This window comes from Heterodontus francisci, chromosome 7, assembly GCF_036365525.1.
Source record: "Heterodontus francisci isolate sHetFra1 chromosome 7, sHetFra1.hap1, whole genome shotgun sequence".
Classification (NCBI taxonomy): domain Eukaryota; kingdom Metazoa; phylum Chordata; class Chondrichthyes; order Heterodontiformes; family Heterodontidae; genus Heterodontus; species Heterodontus francisci.
The window spans coordinates 60,598,213-60,620,067 of NC_090377.1; the positions used below are offsets into that span (position 1 = coordinate 60,598,213).

Here is a 21,855-nt window from a genome sequence, read left to right on the forward strand (position 1 = left end):
TCAGTAAAGTGAGGAGGGTAACCACCACTGGAAGCTAAGTTACATTAACAATGCCACCATAATATTTTCAAATAAGTAGCTAAAAGCTTTAAAGAATAGTCTTCAGTAGTCTTCACTTTACATTTGAATAGTCATATTTATGTTTCTACAACGGTAATTTCCCTTTCTTTGAATCAAACTAAACTGGGCACTCAAACCCTAGAATTGGCACCCTGCTACCCCATTAAAATGTGAGACAATTTGGCATGAACATATAACAGTAATAACACTAGTGAAACTTGCAAGTGTAACAACTTACATTGATATAGCACCTTTACATAATAAAACATCCCAAGGCTAAAAGGTACCTGGACATACACCCTGAAGTGCTGTAACCTGCAAGGCTACGGACCAGGTGCTGGAAGGTAGGGTTAGATCGGGCGGCTAGTTTTCTCGGCCAGTGCAGACACAATGGACTGAATGGCCTCCTTCTGTGCCGTAATTTTTCTATGGTTCTAAGGCTCTTCACAGAAGCATTATGACAAAATATGACATTGAGCCACATAAGGAGATATTAGGGAAGATGACCAAAAGCTTGGTCAAAGAGGTAGGTTTTAAGGAGAGTCTTAAAGGAGGAAAGCAAGGTAGAGAGGCTAAGCAGTGTAGGGAGAGAATTCCAGAGCTTAGGGCAGAGGAAATTGAAGGAGCAGTCACCAACAGGGGAGCGATTAAAATCGGCCAATTTGGTGGACAGAATTAAATCAGAGGGGTGTGGAGCTGGAAGAGATTACAGAGATAGGGAGTGGCGAGGCCATGGAGGAATTTGAAAGCAAGGGATGATAATTTTAAAAATCAAGATATTGCTCGACAGGGAGCCAATGTAGGTCAGCGAGCAGAGGGGTACTAAGAATGGGACTTGGTATGAGCTAAGACACGGGCAGGAGAGTTTTGGATGACCTCAAGTTTATGGTGTATGAGCCATTATAGATTCCCGGTGCCACTGCGAAAGCGGCTTCAAAGCACAGTATTTTGAATTTAACCAACACAATTAAGCACTGTGAGAACATCAGAAGGTCCGACAGCACAGAGGAGATAAAGCAGCGGCAGAGAGAGAGTGCGCACACTGCGAGAGGTAACCGAGAAAAAAGAAATCCAAGCGTGACATCACAAGAAAGCAGGCAAGTGATAGATTGCTGAGTATTTCTCCTCTTCTCTCTCTAAAGTAGGGCATTCTTTCAAATCAGGAGCACGGTAATCAGGGTGCATATAACAGTGAGTGAATTAATAAAAGTAGTAGCACACAGCAGATCTAGAGGCATTTATTAAAATTAATAGTTTAAACATGGTACCAACTAGATTCTAAAAGAGGGAATCGTTTTTTTTCCTTTAGAAAATGGATGGACAACCGCAATCTATTGCTTACAATTCCTGCGCCATGTGGGAACTCCAGGACACTTCACTTGTCTTAGGCGACCACCCGTGTAGGAAGCATCTCCAGCTGCTTCAGCTTCAGCTCAGGATTTCCGAGCTTGAGGGGCAGCTGGAATCACTGCAGAGCATCAAGGAGCAGGAGAGTTTCCTGGATCATACTTTCCTGGAGGCAGTCGCCCCACAGGTAGTAAGAGTTCAGGATATTAGGTTGGTAGCCATCGGAAGACTAGGAAGAGGCAGGAGGTGCAGGAGTCTTCGGGGCGTGTGCACTCTCAAACAGGTATTCAGCATTGGAGACTGCTGGGAGTGACGATACCCTGAATGAGTGCAGTCCAGGCCATAGCACCAATGGGCATGGGACTGCACATAGCAAGGAGCAGCAAAGTGCAGATATGCAGTTGTTTTAGGAGATTCCATAGTCAGGGGGACAGACAGGTATTTCTGTAACATTCATCGTGAGTCCTGCATGGTGTGTTGCCTCCCTGATGACAGGGTAAAGGACATCAGAGAGAGAGAGTGCAGAATATTCTGCAGGCAAAAGGGAGTGAGTCATAAATTGTGGTACACGTTGGTACCAATGACATAGGAAGGGAAGGTATTGAGGTCCTATGGTCAGATTTTCAGGAGCTAAGGAGGAAGTTAAAGAGTAGGACTTTGAAGGTAGTGGGAGCAGAAATAGGAAGATAGGGAGGATCAATGCATGGCTTGAAGCATGGTGCCGGACGGAGGGCTTCAGATTCTTGGGGCATTGGGGTCAGTTTTGGGGTAGAAGGCACCTATTCTAAAAGGACGGGTTGCACCTCAACAGGACTGGGACCGATGTTCTCCCAGGAGATTCATTCACTAGTGTGGTTGGGAAGGGTTTAAACTAAATTGGGAGATGGGCACCAGCATATACAAGTAGAAAAGAGGAATAAGGAGCATAATGAGTGTGTGCTGGACAGTACTAGAGAGGAGAGTACTTCCATATTAGATAGGAGTGGACAGAGAAGGGTTACGAGGAACGCAAAGACAGGATTACAATGCATGTACATAAGCGCACAACGTATGAATAAGGTTGGTTTGCTACAAGCACAAATAGCAAAATATTAATATGATGTGGCAATAATGGAAACGGGGCTTAAACAGTAGTGAGGACTAATCAGTTGGCAGATATCCGTTCACCAAAATCATGAAGCAGGAGACAGTCTGTGATCCACAACTGTGTTCTTCTCAATCCACAGTTCAGTACAAATACCTGTTGCCACTCTTCCTTTCTGTACTCACTCCCTCTCCCTGAGGTAACTTCACCGACTGGGGAAAAATCCTGCTCTCCTGAATCACCTGTTCTCTACTTACTCTGAAGTAAGTCCCTGGTTAATTAAAGGGACCAGCATTTTCAACATTGTCACATCCCTTTTTTTAAGAAAATAATAACCATATTTGCAGGCAAGAGGTATATGTATATATAAAAAAAATCAGATCCCCAAACATTACATAGCGAGGTGTCCTCCTTCTGGAACCTTCAACAACTTTTCGGTAGAGGCATTCCTCTTAGTGAAACAGTCAGATAGTTGATGACGAGTGTTTACCCACCTGAGCTTAGAGATTTCTTTCCTCTCCAACATTTGCTTTAAACTGGCTATGTTTATCAGCCTTTTTTCGTTTACACTTTTTGTAGAATGTACATTATTCCACAGGGATTGATTATCTATGTAACATTCTATTGGTATTGTCCTTTCAGTCTTTTTTTTAAGACATAACATTCCCTCCAAGATCTTGGACAAATAGAACGCCACGTCAACAGTATCAACAAGTGCAAGAGTTTCAGCGGCTAGTGTAGTCTTCACCACTCTTATCTTCTTGGTTTCCCATACCAAATGGCAACTTTTCCCATTCTCTTCCAAAAGGAATATCACGAACCTTCCTGCACTGGAAAATCCATCACCAAGGTTTGCATGCAAGGCATCACTAAAAATAATTAATTTCATATTTTTGGCATCACCCACTTCAGCATACACTTCTCTATTTTTAATTTTTTTAAAAGTTTTATTCGCCCTCAAGATGTCCTCAACATTTGGATTTTTCATCACAAGGCTAAGTTCTAGCACATCAAAACTTGCATCTGATCTTGTCCATGTGGCTACCAACTGACTGACAAGACTCCGCAGCTGTTCCATTTCCATTTCATCCTTGGAACCAGCCGCATCTTTCGGTCCAGATCTGGGGATTGATGAAGGGTCCAGTTCTGATGAAGGGTCACTGACCTGAAACATTAACTCTGCTTCTCCCTCCACAGATGCTGCCAGACCTACTGAGTATTTCTAGCATTTCTTGTTTTTATTTCGGATTTCCAGCATCTGCAACATTTTGCTTTTATCAGCCTGAAGGAAAGCCGCTTTGATATCTATGGACTTACACTTCCAAGAATAGGTTGCTAAAATGGCCAAAAAGATTTTCAAAATCACCTTTCCCACTGTGAGAGAGTCTACCCTGATATCTTTATTTCCCCCCAAGCACTCCTCAAAACCTCAGACCACCAACCTAGCCCTCGCCTTATAGGTCCCATCTGGTAGGACCTTTTCTGTACAGATCCATCTGTGTGATAGAGCAGGTTGGCCTCTATCCATAACCTCTGAATATACCCCAAATTCTTTCCAACTTTCTAACTCTCTTAGCTTAGCCTCTCTTATCACCCTATCTTCTAATCTATTAGCGGCTACAAACACCTCTCGATCACGGGGACTTCTGCTTCTGTCCTTTTTCCGAGAACACTATGCACTATCCATGCTACACTGACTCTTCGTCAGGCTGCAGTCTGTTCTCTCTTGTTGAGGTCTCTCTGGACTACTCCAATCAGAATGTCTACTAGAGGTCCTTTCCACTGTACGTGATCTTTTCCTCCTCCTGGACGTATCACCTGAATCATTACTTGAACTTGAACTACGTTTTTTCCTTCTCCATCCTTGAACTCCCTTTTGCCAATTCATGGCCTTCACTTCTTGTCCCTCTTCTTGGACATTTAACAAATTTTTGTATTTGCCCGCAGACTTCCCTGCTTGTCCAACTATCACAGCCTCCCTCCAGTCATCTGACCCTTCTGGCCGGTACACACCCAGGAACCTACGTCAGGCAAATGATCCCTGGATGAGATTGCTTTTTCTTGTTCTCCATGATCAGCAAGTGTATCAGTATCTATTTCTTGAGTTCTCAGATCCTGCCCCTCTGGCTCAAAATTGCAGAATTCATGGGTATGCAATGTACAAGGTGCCTCCTAATCGTCACCTTCTCCCACGTTCTCAGTGTTTGAAAATTCATAACGCATCCCTATGACCCATGAAGAATATGCTTTTATGGTCTAATTCCCATATTTTATTACTAGAGTTTGCCTGTCACATCCTATAATTTTTCCCCCACCTCTCCATTCCCTATGGTCTTCTCTCTTATAAGAAACAAGGCCACCAGAACTAAAGTCTTCCCCAGACTGTCTTATGTGATGTCTTAATGCTCTCCAAACTTTTTCTGATGCTTCAGCTTTGATAAATGCTTTCCTGCCGGCATGTAGCGCATTTAGGTGGGCGGAGAAAGTACAGCTAACAGTCACTCCCTCTAGGGCTGGAGGATCATCACATTGTATGTAAGGCAATTTTGGATTATGGCCATATACGAATTAGTATGGTCTATACCACCCCCCTCTCCCCCCAAACCCATCATTTGTAAAGAATTTTTTGCATGTACTGCCCATGCCAGAGCTGTTTGCAGCTTGCAGTTTGGTTGATCCGCCAGTATCTTGTGTACCATTTCGTCAACTATCGCATGATTTCTTTCACACAAGCCATTGTCGAATGGACTTTCTGCAGCCGTGTTTATAACTACAATATTTAAGTTCTTACATGTCCCTAAACTCGTCATTTTCAAATGCCCCTCCATTATCTCTTAGAAATTTTGTTGGTGTTCCGAGGCCCGTGCCAACCCACTTTTCCATAACTTTATCCACGACCATCTGTTTGTCCTTGTTGTTTCATACCACAGATATACTGAACCTCGTTGCCATATCTACAAAATGTAACAAATAAATACTTTGAACCTTTCAGGTTCCTAGCCACCACTTCATTAAATTGCCAGCTAATGGGACACTTACAACCTGGAATGGGGGTGTCTTCCAATATTTAATACATATATGTCACATTGAGATGTGATCTGTTCAACAAGGCAGTCATATTTTTTATCCACAACTCCGGCATCTTTCAGCAGTACCTTTAACTTTTGTGACAAACGATGGGCAAATTGTCTGGGCAAGTTCCAGATAATTCTCTTCGTTAGCCAGACTCTTGTCTCCAGAGATCAATACTTCTTGAACTTCTCGGTGAGAAACACTGTGTTTCCTCAATGGAATACAATAATGTCCTGATCCATTGAATTGTAAATTTACAGTTCTACCAAAGACAAATGCTTTGTCATTCTCCGTGTCCAATCTCATCTTCGCTTTTTTCATCGAAGACTTACTTAGCAATAATGGTATATCACTCTGAACCACATCACTGCTGATGAAATGACGCATTCTTGCTATTTCACACGGCAGGACCACTCTCTTTAAAGAAGTCAATGTATTATTATCGTCCTTGTCAAGAGTTTGCAAGTAACAGTTTAGCCAATCGACCCCACACACTGTTGAAGTACAGCCACGATCTAATACCGCACAATTGAATGAATCGGCAACCAAGATGCTCATGGCCCAACTTCAGTTTTCTGTCACTAATACAATATTTTTATGTCGTTCATCCTTATCATATTCATCAGAAGAACAGTCCATTTCATGAGTTACTTCAAATTCTCGATTCCTGGTTTTTGCGTAGTGACTCACACCGAAAAAAACCTGTTAATCATTCCCCGGGCATTTCTAGGATTCATTTGCTTTCAGCTATCATCCCAATCTTGCATTTTGTTTCGATCCACAAATCTATTAAAAGTACGACCCACTTCAGAACGTCTTTCAGCAACTCCCTCTTTGTACAAGAGCCTGCAACTAGGCCCCCATCGATTTTGAGAGCCAGTAATCATGCAGTCCACCATTCTCTGTATCACTGCAGAATTTCCAATTTGTGACATATAGGTAGCTGGAAACTATCGTTTTCCCAAAAATTTCTTTAAGGCAGCAGTCATTTGCTCAAAAAGAAAATCTTTACCATGAAATTGAACCCGTCAAAACCAAATGTTTATCCATATATGAGCTTTGTGCACAATCTAACAATTTGAATGCAAGCATAGAGTCAGGAATTTCTGGATTGAATTTTTTTTTGTGTGTTTTATATAACCTATCAAATTCCATGACATATTCTTCCATGGACTGATAAATTTATCAAAAGGCCATGCCTCATAAGCTTCCAGGAAATCATCTTTTTTGTAAATCTTGTCCATAAATTGTCTTAGAATTGGCAATCCCTCTTCGGTATCTAAGTCAGTAACATCCAGTTCTGAAAATACTTTATTTCTAATCTTACTTTTTACTGGTAAAGACAAAGCCAAGGCCATACCTTGCTTCCTCTTGGTTAGGGAAGTGACCGAGTCCACATTGCCACCTCATTCTTCCATTGTTCGTATGGTTCCAATTCCAAAAAGACTGGTGGGTAATCATAGTTTGAGAGCCTGCAGAGTGACTCAGCCATTTCACCTTAAAAGCCGCTGGGAGCTTTGCTTTTGTCAGAAAAAGAAATTACTTTTTTTCTTTACTTTCCCACCTGAAGAGGTCGAAGTTGATCTTCTGCTACCATGACCAATCCATTCACCAAAATCAGGAAGCAAGAGACAGTCTGTGATCCACAACTGCATTATTCTCAATCCACAGTTCAGTACAATTCAGTACAATCCACAGTACAGTCCACTCTTCCCTTCTGGACGAACTCCCTGTTCAGAAGTAACTTCACTGACTGGGGAAAAACCCAGCCCTTGAATAGAAGCTGCAATGAGCATCAACTGCTTTCTATTAACTCTGAACTAAGTCCTGGTTAATTAAAGGTACCAGCATTTTCAACATTGTCAAGGACTGGGCACTTAATATACAAGGATATAAAAAGTGTTCAAAAAGTATTGAGAAGGAAAAAAGGGAGGTGGGGTGGCAGTACTTGATTAGGGAAGATGTTGTAGAGTTGGAAACAGAGAATGTCCTTGAGGGGACAAGGACAGAATCCACTAGGTTGATGGTTCATCTGGCGAGTGCAGCCAGAGCCAATGCAATGGCACCAGGGGTGGATCAGCTGTTTGGGGGGTTGCAGGTACAAGGAAGAGGGATAAGAGATTTGATAGTCAGGGAAACAGACAGACATTTCTGTGGCCAAATATGTGAATCCAGGAGGATGTGTTGCCTCCTTGGTGCCAGGTTCAAGGATGTCACTGAACAGCTGCAAAGCACCCTGAAGAGGGAGGGTGAACGGCCAGCAGTCATGGTCCACATTGGTACCAATGGCATAGGTAGGAAAAGGGATCTGGGTCTGCAGAGTTTAGTGAGCAAAGTAAGAAATTAGCAAGTAGGACCTCAAAAGTAACAATCTCCGGATTACTTCCAGTACCACATGCAAGTGAGAATAGAAATAGGAGGATAGTGCAAGTAAATGCGTGGCTGGAAAGATGGTGCAGAAGGGAGGGCTTTAGATTCCTGGGACATGGAGATCAGTTCTGGAGAAGGTGGGACCTGTACAGGTCGGACAGGTTGCACCTCAACAGAGCTGGGACAAATTTCTTTGCGGAGCAATTTGCTAGTGCATTTGGGGATAGTTTGAACTAACTTGGCAGAGGTGTGAAAACCAGGAGATAATACAAGAGAGGAACACCAAGCTGCACAGAACATTTGAAGAGACCAGAAAATTGCTGGCTTCTAAAATTTTCCCAAAGGATGACTAAAAAAATAAAGAGGAAGAAAATATATTATGAATGTAAACTAGCAAGAAATATAAAAACAGACAGTAAGAGCTTATAAAAAGGAAGAGAATAGCTAATGTAAACATTTATAATACTGGAGAATTAATCATGGGAAACAAGGAAATGACAGAGACTTTGAACAAATATTTTGTCATCAGTCTTCACGATAGAAGACTGTAAAAGCATCCCAATAATAATAGAATATCAGGGAGCATAAGAGAGGGGGAACTTAAAACAATCACCATCAATAGATCAAAAGTACTAGGCAAACTAATGGGTAGGAGAGTAAGTTGTGAAGAGGACAAGCCTGCAAAGGGATATAGATAGGTTAAATGAGTGTGCAAAAATTTGGCAGATGGAGTATAATGTGGGAAAATGTGAACTTGTCCACTTTGGCAGGAAGAATGGAAAAGCAGTATGTTATTTAAATGGAGAGAGATTGCAGAACTCTACGGTACAGAGGGATCTGGGTGTCCTGGTACATGATTCACAAAAAGTTAGGATGCAAGTCCAGCAAGTGATTAGGAAGGCAAATAGAATGTTGTCATTTATTGTAAGTGTTACGACCGAGGTGAGAGAAGAGCATTGTTTTTTTCTAGTTCCACTTCTCCACAGGTCACAACATTTATTTAAATGTTTACCCAGTTACCGATGCGGTCAACCATATACTCTATTTTTTATCCCAGAATAAAATACACCAACCAGGTCTCTTTAATAAACAGCAAAATTACCAGTTTATTGTAAAAACAAGACTTAACCAGTGACGAAACAAAGCATGAACACACAGATTGAAATATGAAAGTTCCCCATTTTAAATTCTCCACAAACTCACACACACTGAAAAAAAATACAGAAATTCTCTCTGCAGAGGTCTGTTACAAACAAAGACAAAAAAGAATACTTTGGCTAAATACTTGCTAATTCTTGAAAAAAAAGATACGTAAAGATGTCAGTTGTCCCTTTTTCATCTGCCTCCCAAACACGCATAGACGGCTGTCACTGGGATCTTCCTCAACAGTTCTTTTCAGGCGACGTTGAGGCTCAATTTGGCAGGCTTTCCAGGAGAAACTCAGCAACAGGGGTTTCTGGCAGGCCTTTCAGGTGGAATGCCGCATCAAGGGTTTCGGTTATCGCGAATGCGCAGGGCTTTTCCACAGAGATAGAAAAGCTGGCAGGCTTTTCAAAAAGATGGAAAAGACTGAGCTGGGGTTTTGTCCTTGGCAGGCTGATTTTCAAAACTCCTTTCAAAACACGCCACACCCCAACTCACTGTCCAAAGCAAAACCAAAAACAATATCTCAAGAGTTAAGCCACCTGACCCCTATAAATCTTGACCTGCCACTTCTCGGTAAACATCCTCCCCAGGTCAAAAAGCCCCTGCTGGGTACTTATCTGAAGACAGGTGACTTCCAGTAAGGGTTGTTTACAAACCAAGTTCAAAAGAGCTTACAATGACTTCTTTTAAAAAAGAAAACAAAGTCCAGCACCTATGGAATCCTTTTCAGTTTTAAAACCCAAGTCCTCAAAAAATAAGTTAACAAAAAATGGAAGCACTTTCATAACACCAGAGGAGTGCTATATCAAAGTAGGGAAGTTTTGCGTCGGCTGTACAGGGTGTTTGGAAGACCACATCTGCACAACTGTATATAGTTTTGGTCTCCTTACTTAAGAAAGGATATAATTGCATTAGAAGTAGTTCAGAGAAGGATCACTTGACTGATTCCTGGGATGAAGGGGTTATCTTATGCGGAAAGGTCTGACAGGTTGGGCCTGTATTCATTAGAGTTTAGAAGAATGAGAGGTGACCTTGAAACATATAAGATCCTGAGGGAACTAGACAGGGTGGATGCTGAAAGGATGTTTTCCTTTATGGGAGAGACTAGAACTAGGGGACACAGTTTAAAAATTTAAGACGGAGATGGGGAATTTTTTTTTTCTCTGAGAGTTGTTAGTCTGTGGAATTCTCTTCCTCAGAGAACAGTGGAGGCAGGGTCAATGAATATTTTTAAGGGTGAGTTAAATTTTTGATTGACAAGGGAATCAAAGGATATAGCAAAAAGACAGGAAAATAGAGTTGAGGCTGCAATCAGATCAGCCATGGTCTTAATGAATGTCAAGGGCTGGCTCGAGGGGCCGAATAGCCTACTCCTGCTCCTAACTCATATTTTTGTAAAGGCTGACAAGTCCTCTGGACCTGATGGCCTGCATTGTGGGTTCTTAAAAGAAATGGCTACAGAAATAGTGGATGCACTGATGTAGATGTAGATTCTGAAACAGTCCCAGCGGACTGGAAAACTGCAAATGTAACGCCCCTATTCAAGAAAGGAGGGAAACTGAAAGCAGAAAATTATAGGCCAGTTAGCCTAACATCTGTCATTGGGAAAATGCTGGACTCCAACATTAAGGAAGTAGTAGTATGTAGATATTTAGAAAATCATTATACAATCAAACAGAGTAAACATGGTTTTATGAAAGAGAAATCATTTTTGACAAATGTATTAGTGTTCTTTGAGGATGTAACGAGCAGGATGGATAAAGGGGAATGAGCATTTGGTTCCATAAGGTGCACAAGATAAGAGCTCATGGTGTTGGGGGCAATAACTAACAGGAAACAAAGAGTCGGGATAAATGGGTCATTTTTAGGTTGGCAAACTGTAACTAATGGGGTGCCTCAACTAAGAATGAGAGGTGATCTTTCTGAAACATAAGATTCTGAGGGGGCTTGACAAGATAGATGCTGAGAGGATGACTCCCCTCGTAGGGGAATCTAGAATTAGGAGGCTCAGTTTCAGAATAAGGGGTCTCCTTCTTTCAGACAGAGATGAGGAGGAATTTATTCTCAGAGAATTATGAATCTTTGGAATTCTCTGCCCAAGACAGCGGTGGATTCACGTCATTGAATATATTCAAGCCTGAGATAGACAGATTTTTGAATTGTAAGGGAGTCAAGGGTTATGGGCAACAGGCCGGAAAGTGGAGTTGAGGCCTAGATCAGATCAGCCATGATTTTATTGAATGACAAAGCAGGATTGAGGGCATATGGCTTACTTCTGCTCTTAGTTCTAATGTTCTTATTGCAGGGTTTAACAATAGAGCATGCAAACATATCCAAGTTAACTGGTTATCAATCCCTACTGTAATTTTATACATTTAGGGCCATAATTTTAATTTGAAAAATGGCAAGAAACCTAGGCAAACAACAGTGTTTAGAAAACAGACTCCAAAATAATTTTATATACAGAACAGGCGCTACTAAATTACTTCACGCTGGGAGAGGGAGGATCCAAAACCATTTGTAGATTTAGATATGGGGAAAAGTGTCATTATGGAAAGTAATCATGTAACCTGTAAAATCATAGCACTGTAATCGTGCACACTTCTTCCCTTTTGTTCCCACCTACCTGCTTTATTTCGTTTTTTAATCATTGTCACCTATCCACATTCTTTCAACTTTCATTTACATGGCTTTGCACCATCAACTTTCTTAATGTTACATTACCGTGCAACTTTCTTTCCACTTTTCTCATGATTTTCTTTCTACCCAGTTTTACTTTTGTTTTTAAGATCACTGTTTGTATTGCAAAATGGATAAAATATATCAACTTCAATGTGAAGGAAGTTCATACAGAGCATACTCAGTTTGTAAACAAATTAGTTGATCTCTCCCCTGGTGCTGTTTAAATGCAAAATTGAAAAATAAAAGTTGTATCTTTCTCTTCCTATAAATGTGTCCCTCTCTTTCTGGCCGTCTTCAATTTTTTTTGCTGACCTCAGATGCACGACACTTACACTAATGTTGATTATTCCATTTAACTATTTCAATGGTTAAAATTACCCATAATCCTGTTACTAGCATCTTTGAAATATTAAAACTTCATAGATTTCAGCACCGCTTTAGGAATGACCAATGAGTCATGGGCATCATTAAAAATGCTACAAGACAACCAGAACTTAAAAGAATTACAACATTGAAAAATATAGTTAAAATCATAGAAAGTTGAAGGCACAGAAAGAGGCCACTTGGCCCATCATGTCTGTGCTGGCCAAAAAATGATCCACCTATTCTTATCCCACCTTCCAGCATTTGGTCTGTAGCCCTGCAGATTAGGCACTTGAGGTGCATATCCAGACTCCTTTTGAATGAGTTGAGGGTTTCTGCCTCAACTACCCTTTCAGGCAGTGAGTTCCAGACCCCCATCACCTGCTGGGTGAAAAGGTTTTTCCTCATCTCCCCTCTAATTTTTCTACCAATCACTTTAAAATGTTTTTTTTAAACCAGTCTGCCATGTGGGACCTTGTCAAAACCCTTGCTAACATCCATGTAGACCACATCAACTGCACTACCCCCATCTATCTTCCTTGTTACTTCTTCAAAAAATTCAATCAAGTTTAAACAGAGGTACAACGTTAGCAGTTCTCCAATCCTCCGGCACCACACCTGTAACCAGTGAGGACTTGAAAATTATGTTCAGACCTTCCGTCATTTCTTCTCTTGCTTCTTTTAACAGCCTAGGATACATTTCATCCGAGCCTGGTGATTCATCCACTTTCCTACACCTCTACCTTCACCCCTTCCCCTCCCTCCCAGAACTGTGACAGAGCTCCCCTTGTCCTCTCTTTCCACCCCACCAGCCTCCACATCCAAAGGATCATCCTCTGCCATTTCCGCCACCTCCAGTGTGATGCCACTACCAAACTCATCTTTCCCTCCCCTCCCGTTAGCATTCCGAAGGGATCATTCCCTCCATGACATCCTGGTCCACTCCTCCATTATTCCCAACACCTCGCCCTTTCCCACGGCACCTTCCCATGCAATTGCAGGAGGTGTAATACATGCACGTTTACCTCCTCTCTCCTCACTATCCAAGGCCCCAAAGACTCCTTTCATGTGAAGCAGCGATTTACTTGTACTTCTTTCAAGTTAGTATACTATATTTGCTGCTCACAATGTTGTCTCCTCTACACCGGGGAAACCAATGTACATTGGGTGACCGCTTTGCGGAACACCTCTGCTCAGTCCGAAAACATAACCGCAAGCTTCCAGTTGCTTGTCATTTCAACACACCCCCCTGCTCTCATGCCCACATATCTGTTCTGGGCTTGCTACAGTGTTCCAGTGAACATCAACGCAAGCTCGAGGAACAGCATCTCATTTACCGATTAGACACGCTACAGCCTGCCGGATTAAACACAGAGTTCAATCATTTCAGAGCATGACCGGGCCCCCCTTTTTATTTATAGTTATTTTTTTATTTTTATTTTATTTTAGTTTGTTTCATCATTCATTTTTTTTTACCACGTGCCTGCCCACTGTTTTTTTCATATTTGTGTTTTGGGCCAGGGCTGTTCATTTTTCTGTCCATTAACACCCTCTCTGCACTAACGCTTTGTCTTTCAACACACCATTAACATATCGTTTGCCTTTGCTCCATGACCTTCTGGTCAGTTATTCTCTGTGACCCTGTTCTACCAACACCTTGGCCTTTTGTCATCTCTTGCCCCACCCCCACTTTATTTGCTTAAAACCTATTACATTTATAACCTTTGCAAAAATAGAGTTCTGATGAAGGGTCACTGACCTGAAATGTTAACTCTGTTTCTCTCTCCACAGATGCTGCCAGACCTGCTGAGTATTTCCAGCATTTCTTGTTTTTATTTAATACTTCCTCTTTCCCTATGTTTATTATATCCAATACTTCACACTCTGCCTCCTTAATATCTGCATCGTCCCCAACTTTTGTGAAGACAGACAGACACAAAGTATTCATTAAGAACCATACCAACATCTTCCGCCCCTACACATAGTTTACCTTTTTGGTCTTTTATGGGCCCTACTCTCCCCTTAGTTATCCTCTCACTCTTAATATATTGACAAAACACCTTTGGGTTCACCTTGATTTTGCTTGCCAATATTCTTTCATGCCCTCTCTTAGCTTTCCTAATTTCCTTTTTGATTTCATCCCTCCACTTTCTATACTCCTCTCGGCTTTCTGTAGTATTGAGTTCACGGTGTCGGACATAAGCTTCCCTTTCCTGCCTCATCTTACCCTGTAAGCTCTTTGACATCCTTGGGGCTCTAGATTTGACCGTTTCACCCTTTTTCTTTGTGGGAACATGTTTACTGTGAACCCTTTGAATCGCCTCCCACTGCTCTGACACCTTCCAGTAGCTGTTTCCAGTCCACTTTCGCTAAATCACTCCTCAGTTTAGTAAAATTGGTCTTGCTCCAATTGAGAACTCTAATTCCTGGTCTAGTTCAGTTGATTGTTTTCCCTTACAGAAAGTTAAAGAGCTACTAGTTTCAGACAATGATATTCAATTACAGCAGGATGTTATGCATTAAAATATTACACTCAAAGTAGGACAATGCAGATATTTTTTCCACTTCAGCTTGAGCCCAAGAGAGAAAAACAATGGAATTAATCACTTGCATATGATACTGGCACCAATAAGTTTGTTTCTATCTGAGGCTTATCTACTATAACTTTCAGGTCTTAAAGTAATTAAAATTTGAAAAACATGAGATAATTGTTTAAAGTTATGTAATGAACCATAATGCAGCATTTCTAACCTTTAAAGTCAGTTGTGATTTGCTTTAAAAATATATAAACAGCATATATATTGCAATACCACACCTTTTACATTTTGCTGCACTCGTCCTCCAGCTGTGCTATGCCAAGGCATCCTAATAGAGGTACGAAGAGGTGTACTCCTTTCATCCAGATAACTCAAATCTTCCAGCTTTGCTGAACTAGTTGCTGTGACAACAAAAAGGTCAAACCATGCAAAATCACTATCAGTCAAAACCATACCCAAGAATCTTTCAAGATATGTTGTGCCAATCAGACCAAAAATGATAGACTGATTATTGACATTACAAATTAATCCCTTAAACGCAGTTGCTCTTCTTTATCATTAACAATGCATATGGCAACAATTTCAATTTCCGTAGTTTCACATTTTAATCAAAATATTTACAACTTCACAAAAAAGTCAATTCCATACTTACACATCTAACACTGCAAAGTAGCAGATGGGAAAGCAATGGGTAGGACCTTACAAGCCATTTCCCTTGATAGGGTCCAACAAGTCATGAATTCTTTAGTCAAACCCTGATCATTTTATGGCACAGAATTGCTGCATATCTAAATGGTTCTTCTGCACCAGTGATTTAATCCAGACATTGACAGTACTCAACTTGTAATTACACTTGGCACTTTCTCTGTAATGATGCCAGTATCCCAAAACAAAACATAGCACAGAGGATTAATTTATTTCTTCATATAGTTGATTAGTCAAGGCAACAGAATAACAATGCCCTTAAATTCTGAAAGCCCCTTAAAAGAACTGGTATTTTACAACAATATAAAGCTAGTTAATCATGGTTTACGCAGGTACTGAGCTGTCCGTCTGAAATTAATCAGGAGCACAACAGTAGACAGGCATTCTTCCTTCACTGGTGCAATGAATGAGAAAAGTAAAAGACATGCAGGGAAGCTGGCCATGCATACAAGTTAGGCATCCCTGCTTGCTACATCAGCCTGTTATGTGTGCATCAGACTGCTCTCAACCAGAGCTTACATTAACAATTTTCACAGACTACTTCAGCATACAAAACTGAAGCTTTTTCTTTCATTGTTCCAGACATCAGCAGCTCTTTTAACTTTAGGAGCACTTCAATAATAAAAAAAATGAACTGAAGCTACCCCTCTTAAAAAAAAAAGCTCCACTATAATTTACATTAACTAAAATTTATACTACTATAGCAAGAAATGCATACTGCGATAAAGGAAAAATGTAGTATTTTAGTACAACTTTAAAGTGACAACGCATACATTTATCAAATAAAACACAAATGCATCAATATTCTGTTAAAACAAGGATTACCATCACAATTTCAATCCTACCTTTTACTTTTCATATACCAAGACCCCTTATGCACATATATCATAGTGCATATAATGAGACAATAGTGAAATGGGTGCTACAGGGTTGATAACACAATATTTTTGCATTTTCAGCTGTTATTAATTTTTACATTATAATTTCCCCTTGCCTCTGCCTTTTTGTGCCCCACCCCCTCCTGGTGCGATCCTCCAGTCTTTTTAAATCAAAGTTTCAAGAGACGGGATCCCTGTCACTTTAAAGACTTTAAAGTCAGAGGGCTGATAGCTGAGTGGGAGCAGTGGCAACTGCAATACTGCATAGGCCTCGAATTGTTCCTGATGTAGGTCCTCTGTGGGCCACAAATTGCCCACAAAGGAGGGTCCACCACCCCAAGCCCGCAGGGAGGGCACCTTGTTTTATAAGGTGTTGTTCCGAAGCTGTTAAGAACCCAGAACAATATAATACTATTTCCAATCTTTTGATATTTTGTCGAGTGAAAATAAAAACTTTTGTATGTCAGCTCAGCAGTCATTAGTTTGATATTAAAAAAACCCAAAAATGTTAATAAAAGGCAATACTAATGAACACTAGATCCATCAAGTGCACTTTGTTCCGCAGAAAAAAAACACAAATCACAGAATTGTTACAGCGCAGGTGGCCATTCGGCCCATTGCTTCTGCACGAACTCACCTAATAAGCATTTCACCTAGTGCCACTCCCCTGCCTTCTCCCGTAACCCTGCACATTTTTCCTTTTCAGATAACAGTCTAATTCCCTTTTGAATGCTTCAATTGAGCCTGCCTCCAACACACTCTCAGGTAGTGCATTCCAGACCTTAACCACTCGCCATGTGTAGAAGTTTTTCCTCATGTTGCTTTTGCTTCTTTTTACGAATTAGTTCAAATCTGTGCCCTCTCGCTCTCGATCCCTTCACCAGTGGGAACAGTTTCTTCCCATCTACTCTGTCCAGACACCACATGACTTTGAATACCTCTATCAAATCTCCTCTCAGCCTTCTCTCCTCCAAGGAAAACAGTCCTAACTTCTCCAATCTATCTTCATAACTGAAGTTCCTCATCCTTGCAACCATTCTTGTGAATCTTTGCTGCACGCTCTCGAAAGCCTTGCCATCCTTCCTAAAGCACAATACTCTAACTGAGGCCGCACTACTGTCTTATAGAAGTTCAACAACATAAGGGAAGTTAAGAGGTACCTGGACAGTTTGTACTCTATTAATGAAACCAAAGATACTGCATGCTTTATTAACCGCTCTCTCAACCTGTCTGGTCACCTTCAATGACTTAAACACATATACACCCAGGTCCCTCTGCTTTGAAATTGTGCCCTGTACACCAAACAGTTTAAAAACAGCAGGACAACTCTGAGACCAGCAGAGCACACGGGAGAGAAAGAGAGACAATTCAAAAACAGCGCAGGAACTCCGGGAGCAGCAGAGCTTATCGAAAGAGAGAGACACACACAGTTTAAAAACAAGGCGGGAACTCGAAATGTTACATCACAGGAAAGTCGGAAGTTGATTGGCTGGTGAGTACTTTGCTATTTTTCTCATTTATCTTTCAAAAGGCAGATAATTTAACAGTAATTGTAAGCTTTTATTATTGTTAGTCAAGTTTAGTAATTAGTAAGCTGACTGGCTGGTAAGTGCTTAATGTAAGGGACAGTGTGTTAATAGCCATCTTAGGGCACCGGAGTTAGGGAAGATCTAAAAATAAAAAGTAATACTTTAAAATAACTACCTAAAACACATATCTGTGTATTTATCAAACATGTAACTCTTAGTTGTAGGCGGTACTAGCATTTAATAAGCACAGTAAATCATAGTAACACATTGGCGTTATTCTAAGTTAATTAAGATAGTAATTAATGTAAATTAACTAAATAACATAAGTAACAATGGCAGGACAGGTGTTGTGTCACAGCTGTGGAATTGGGATCTCCTGGACGCCATGCAATCCAGGACAAACAAGTCTGCAGAAAGTGCAAGCAGCTGGAGGACTTCCGGATCAGGAGTACTGATATGGAAGCTGAACTGCAGACACTGCGCAACATAAGGGAAGTTAAGAGATACCTGGACACTTTGTACCAGAAGACGGTCACGCCCCTTAGAATAGGGTCATCTGTTTTGGCCAATGGTGAGGGACAAGAGGCTGTGACAGTGAGTGAGGCAGGTAAAGGGACTGAGCAGACAGTCGTGGAGGAGCGTCAGCCTTTGCAATTGTCAAACAGGTTTGAGGTGCTTGCAACCTGTGTGGACGAAAGCAAGGTCTGCAGGGTGGATGAGGAGACTGGCCATGGCACCATGGTACAGGAAGCTATTCAAGCGGGGGAGCAAAAAGGAAAGTAGTGGTGGTTGAGGACATTATAGTGAGGGGAATTGACACTGCTTTCTGCAGCAAAGAGCGAGAGTCTAGAAGGCTGCATTGGCTGCCCGGTTCGGGACATCTGCTCAGGGCTGGAGAAGAATTTACAATGAGAGGGGGAGGCGGTGGTGTAGTGGTAATGTCACTGGACTAGTAAACCAGAAACCCAGGCTAATGCTCTGGGATATAGGTTCAAATCCCACCACAGCAGATGGTGTAATTTACATTCAATTAATAAATCTGGAATTAAAAAACTAGTCTAATGATGGCCATGAAACCATTGTTGATTGTTGTAAAAACCCATCTGGTTCACTCATGTCCTATAGGGAAGGAAATCCGCAGTCTTTACCTGGTCTGGTTTACATGGGACTCCAGACCCACAGCAATGTGGTTGACTCTTAAGTGTCCAGTGAAATGGCCTAGCAAGCCACTCAGTTCAAGGGCATTTAGTGATGGGTAACAAATGCTGGCCTAGCCAGCAACACCCAGATCCCACTAACGAATAAAAAAAAAATCCAGCCGCTGTGGTCCATGTAGGTACCGATGACATAGACAGGACAAGGAAAGAGGTTCTGCATAGTCCATGTGAGGAGCTAGGTGGGACGTTAAGAAGCAGAACCTCAAAGATAATCCAGAGATTATTACCTGAGCTACATGCAAATTGGCATAGGGCAAATAAGATTAGAGAAATGAATGCACAGCTCAAAGACTGGTGTGGCAGAGGTGGGTTCCAGTTTGTGTGGCACTGGCACCAGTACTAGGAAAAGTGGGGGCTCTACCGTTGGGATGGCCTTCACCTGAACCATGTTGGGACCAGTGTTCCAGCAAGCCAGTGGTGCAGTGGTTAGCACCGCAGCCTCGCAGCTCCAGTGGCCCGGGTTCAATTCTGGGTACTGCCTGTGCGGAGTTTGCAAGTTCTCCCTGTGACCGTGTGGGTTTTCGCCGGGTGCTCCGGTTTCCTCCCACAGCCAAAGACTTGTAGGTGATAGGTAAATTGGCCATTGTAAATTGCCCCTAGTGTAGGTAGATGGTAGGGAATATGGGATTACTGTAGGATTAGTATAAATGGGTGGTTGTTGGTCAGCACAGACTCGGTGGGCCGAAGGGCCTGTTTCAGTGCTGTATCTCCAAATAAATAAATAAAAAAATAAAAATAACTAGGGAGGCAGAGAAACTAAATAGCAGGGGCAAGGGATCAAATTTGGGAAGGTGCGGTAAGGCAAGAGAGAAAGGTTTTAATATAGGAAATGATAAACAGACCATGACAGGAAGGGACAGAGAGTACAAATCTAAGAGTAAATCAGCAGATAAGGCTAGAGGTTACAAAACTAATAAAAGGACAAAACTAAAGGCTCTGTATCTGAATGCACAAAGCATTTGAAGGAAAACCGATGAACTGATAGCGCAAATAGAAATGAACAAATACAATTTGATAGCCATTACAGAGACGTGGCTGCAAAATGACAGATTGGAACCTGAATATTGAAAAGTAAATGACATTTAGGAAGGATAGGAAGCTCGGAAAAGGTGGGGTGGGGGGGGGGGGGGGTGGTGGCTCTGTTAATTAATGATGGTATTAACACAATAGAGAGAGGTGACCTAAGTTCAGGAAACCAGGATGTAGAGGCAGTTTGGGTAGAAATGAGAAATAATAAAAGGCAAGTAGTCACTTGTGGCAGTGCTGTACAGGCCCCCAAACAGTAACCACATGGCAGGATGGGGTATATAAGGAAGAAATAATGGGAGCTTGTCAGAAAGGTACGGCGATAATTATGAGGGATTTTAATCTACATATAGACTGGAAAAATCAGATGGGCAAAGGTAGCCTAGATGAGGAGTTCATAGAAAGTTTTTGGGATAGTTTTTTTAGAACACCACGTCCTGGAGCCAACCAGAGAGCAGGCTACACTAGACCTGGTACTGTGCTACGAGATACGATTAATTGATGACCTCATAGTGAAGGTGCCCCTAAACAGCAGCGATCATAATATGATTGAATTTTACATTCAATTTGAAGAAGAGAAGAGTGGGTCTAAGACTAGTATTTTAAACTTAAATACGAGCAATTATGAGGACATGAAAGCAGAGCTAGCAAAAGTGAACTGGCAAAGTAGGTTAAGAGATAGACTAATAGAGATCCAGTGGCAGACATTTAAGGGGATATTTCAGAATACACATAATAGATGCATTCCAACGAGAAAGAAAAATTCCAAGGGGAACACCCACCATCAATGGTTAACTAAAAAAGTTAAGATAGTATCAAAATTAAAGAAAAAGCATATAATTGCACAAAGATAGGTGGCAGGTCAGAAGATTAGACAGAATATAAAGAAAAGCAAAGAATGATTAAAAGATTGACAAGGAGGGAAAAGTTAGAGTATGAGAGAAAGCTAGCTAGAAATATAAAAACAGATAGTAAGAGTTTCTATAGATATTTAAAAAGAGTTAACAAAGTGAGCTTTGGTCCTATAGAAAATGAGTCTGGGAAATTAATAATGGAAAATATGGAGATGGCAGATGAATTGAACAGGTATTTTGCATCTGTCTTCACTATAGAGGTAACATCCCAGAAACAGCTATAAATCAGAAAATGGAAGGGAGGGAGGAACAAGAAAATTGCAATCACCAGGAAAGTGATAATGAGCAAACTGTTGCAGCTGCAGGCCGACAAGTCCCCAGGTCCTGATGGACTTCATCCTAGGGTCTTAAAAAAAGTGGCTAGTGAGAGAGTTGATGTGTTGGTTTCAAATTTCCAAAATTCCCTCTATTCAGGGAAGGTTACAGTAGATTGGAAAATAGCCATGCTAACGCCTTTATTCAAAAAGGGGAGACAGAAAGCAGGAAACTACAGGCCAGTTAGCTTAACATCTGTCCTAGGGAAAATGTCAGAAGCTATTATTAAAAACGTTATAGCAGGCAATTTAGAAAAATTCAAGGTAATCAGGCAGCGTCAACACGGGCTTGTGAAAGGGAAATCATGTTTAACTAATTTATTGGAGTTCTTTGAGGAAGTAACTTGTGCTGTGGATAAAGGGGAACCGGAGGATGTACCGTACTTAGATTTCCAGAAGGCATTTGTTAAGGTATGACATCAAAGGTTATTGTGGAAAATAAAAGCTCATGGTGTAGGGGGTAACATATTGGCATGGACAGAAGATTGGCTAGATTACAGGAAAGAGCAGGCATAAATGGGTCATTTTCTGGTTGGCAACAAATAGCATACCACAGGGATCAGTGCTGGGGCCTCAACCTTTTACAATTTATATAAATGACTTGGATGAAG

The 21,855-nt window shown here is 41.3% G+C and overlaps 1 protein-coding gene across 5 annotated transcripts in view; it reads right to left on the reverse strand.

The window, feature by feature from the left end:
• tanc1a (tetratricopeptide repeat, ankyrin repeat and coiled-coil containing 1a) overlaps positions 1 to 21,855 on the reverse strand; it is a 291,461-nt gene that overhangs the window by 112,947 nt on the left and 156,659 nt on the right. For all 5 annotated transcript variants that reach the window (XM_068035280.1, XM_068035279.1, XM_068035278.1 and 2 more), the window contains one exon: positions 14,940 to 15,062. In XM_068035280.1, coding sequence (XP_067891381.1) covers positions 14,940 to 15,062 — 123 coding nt within the window. The remainder of the gene's footprint in view (positions 1 to 14,939; positions 15,063 to 21,855) is intronic.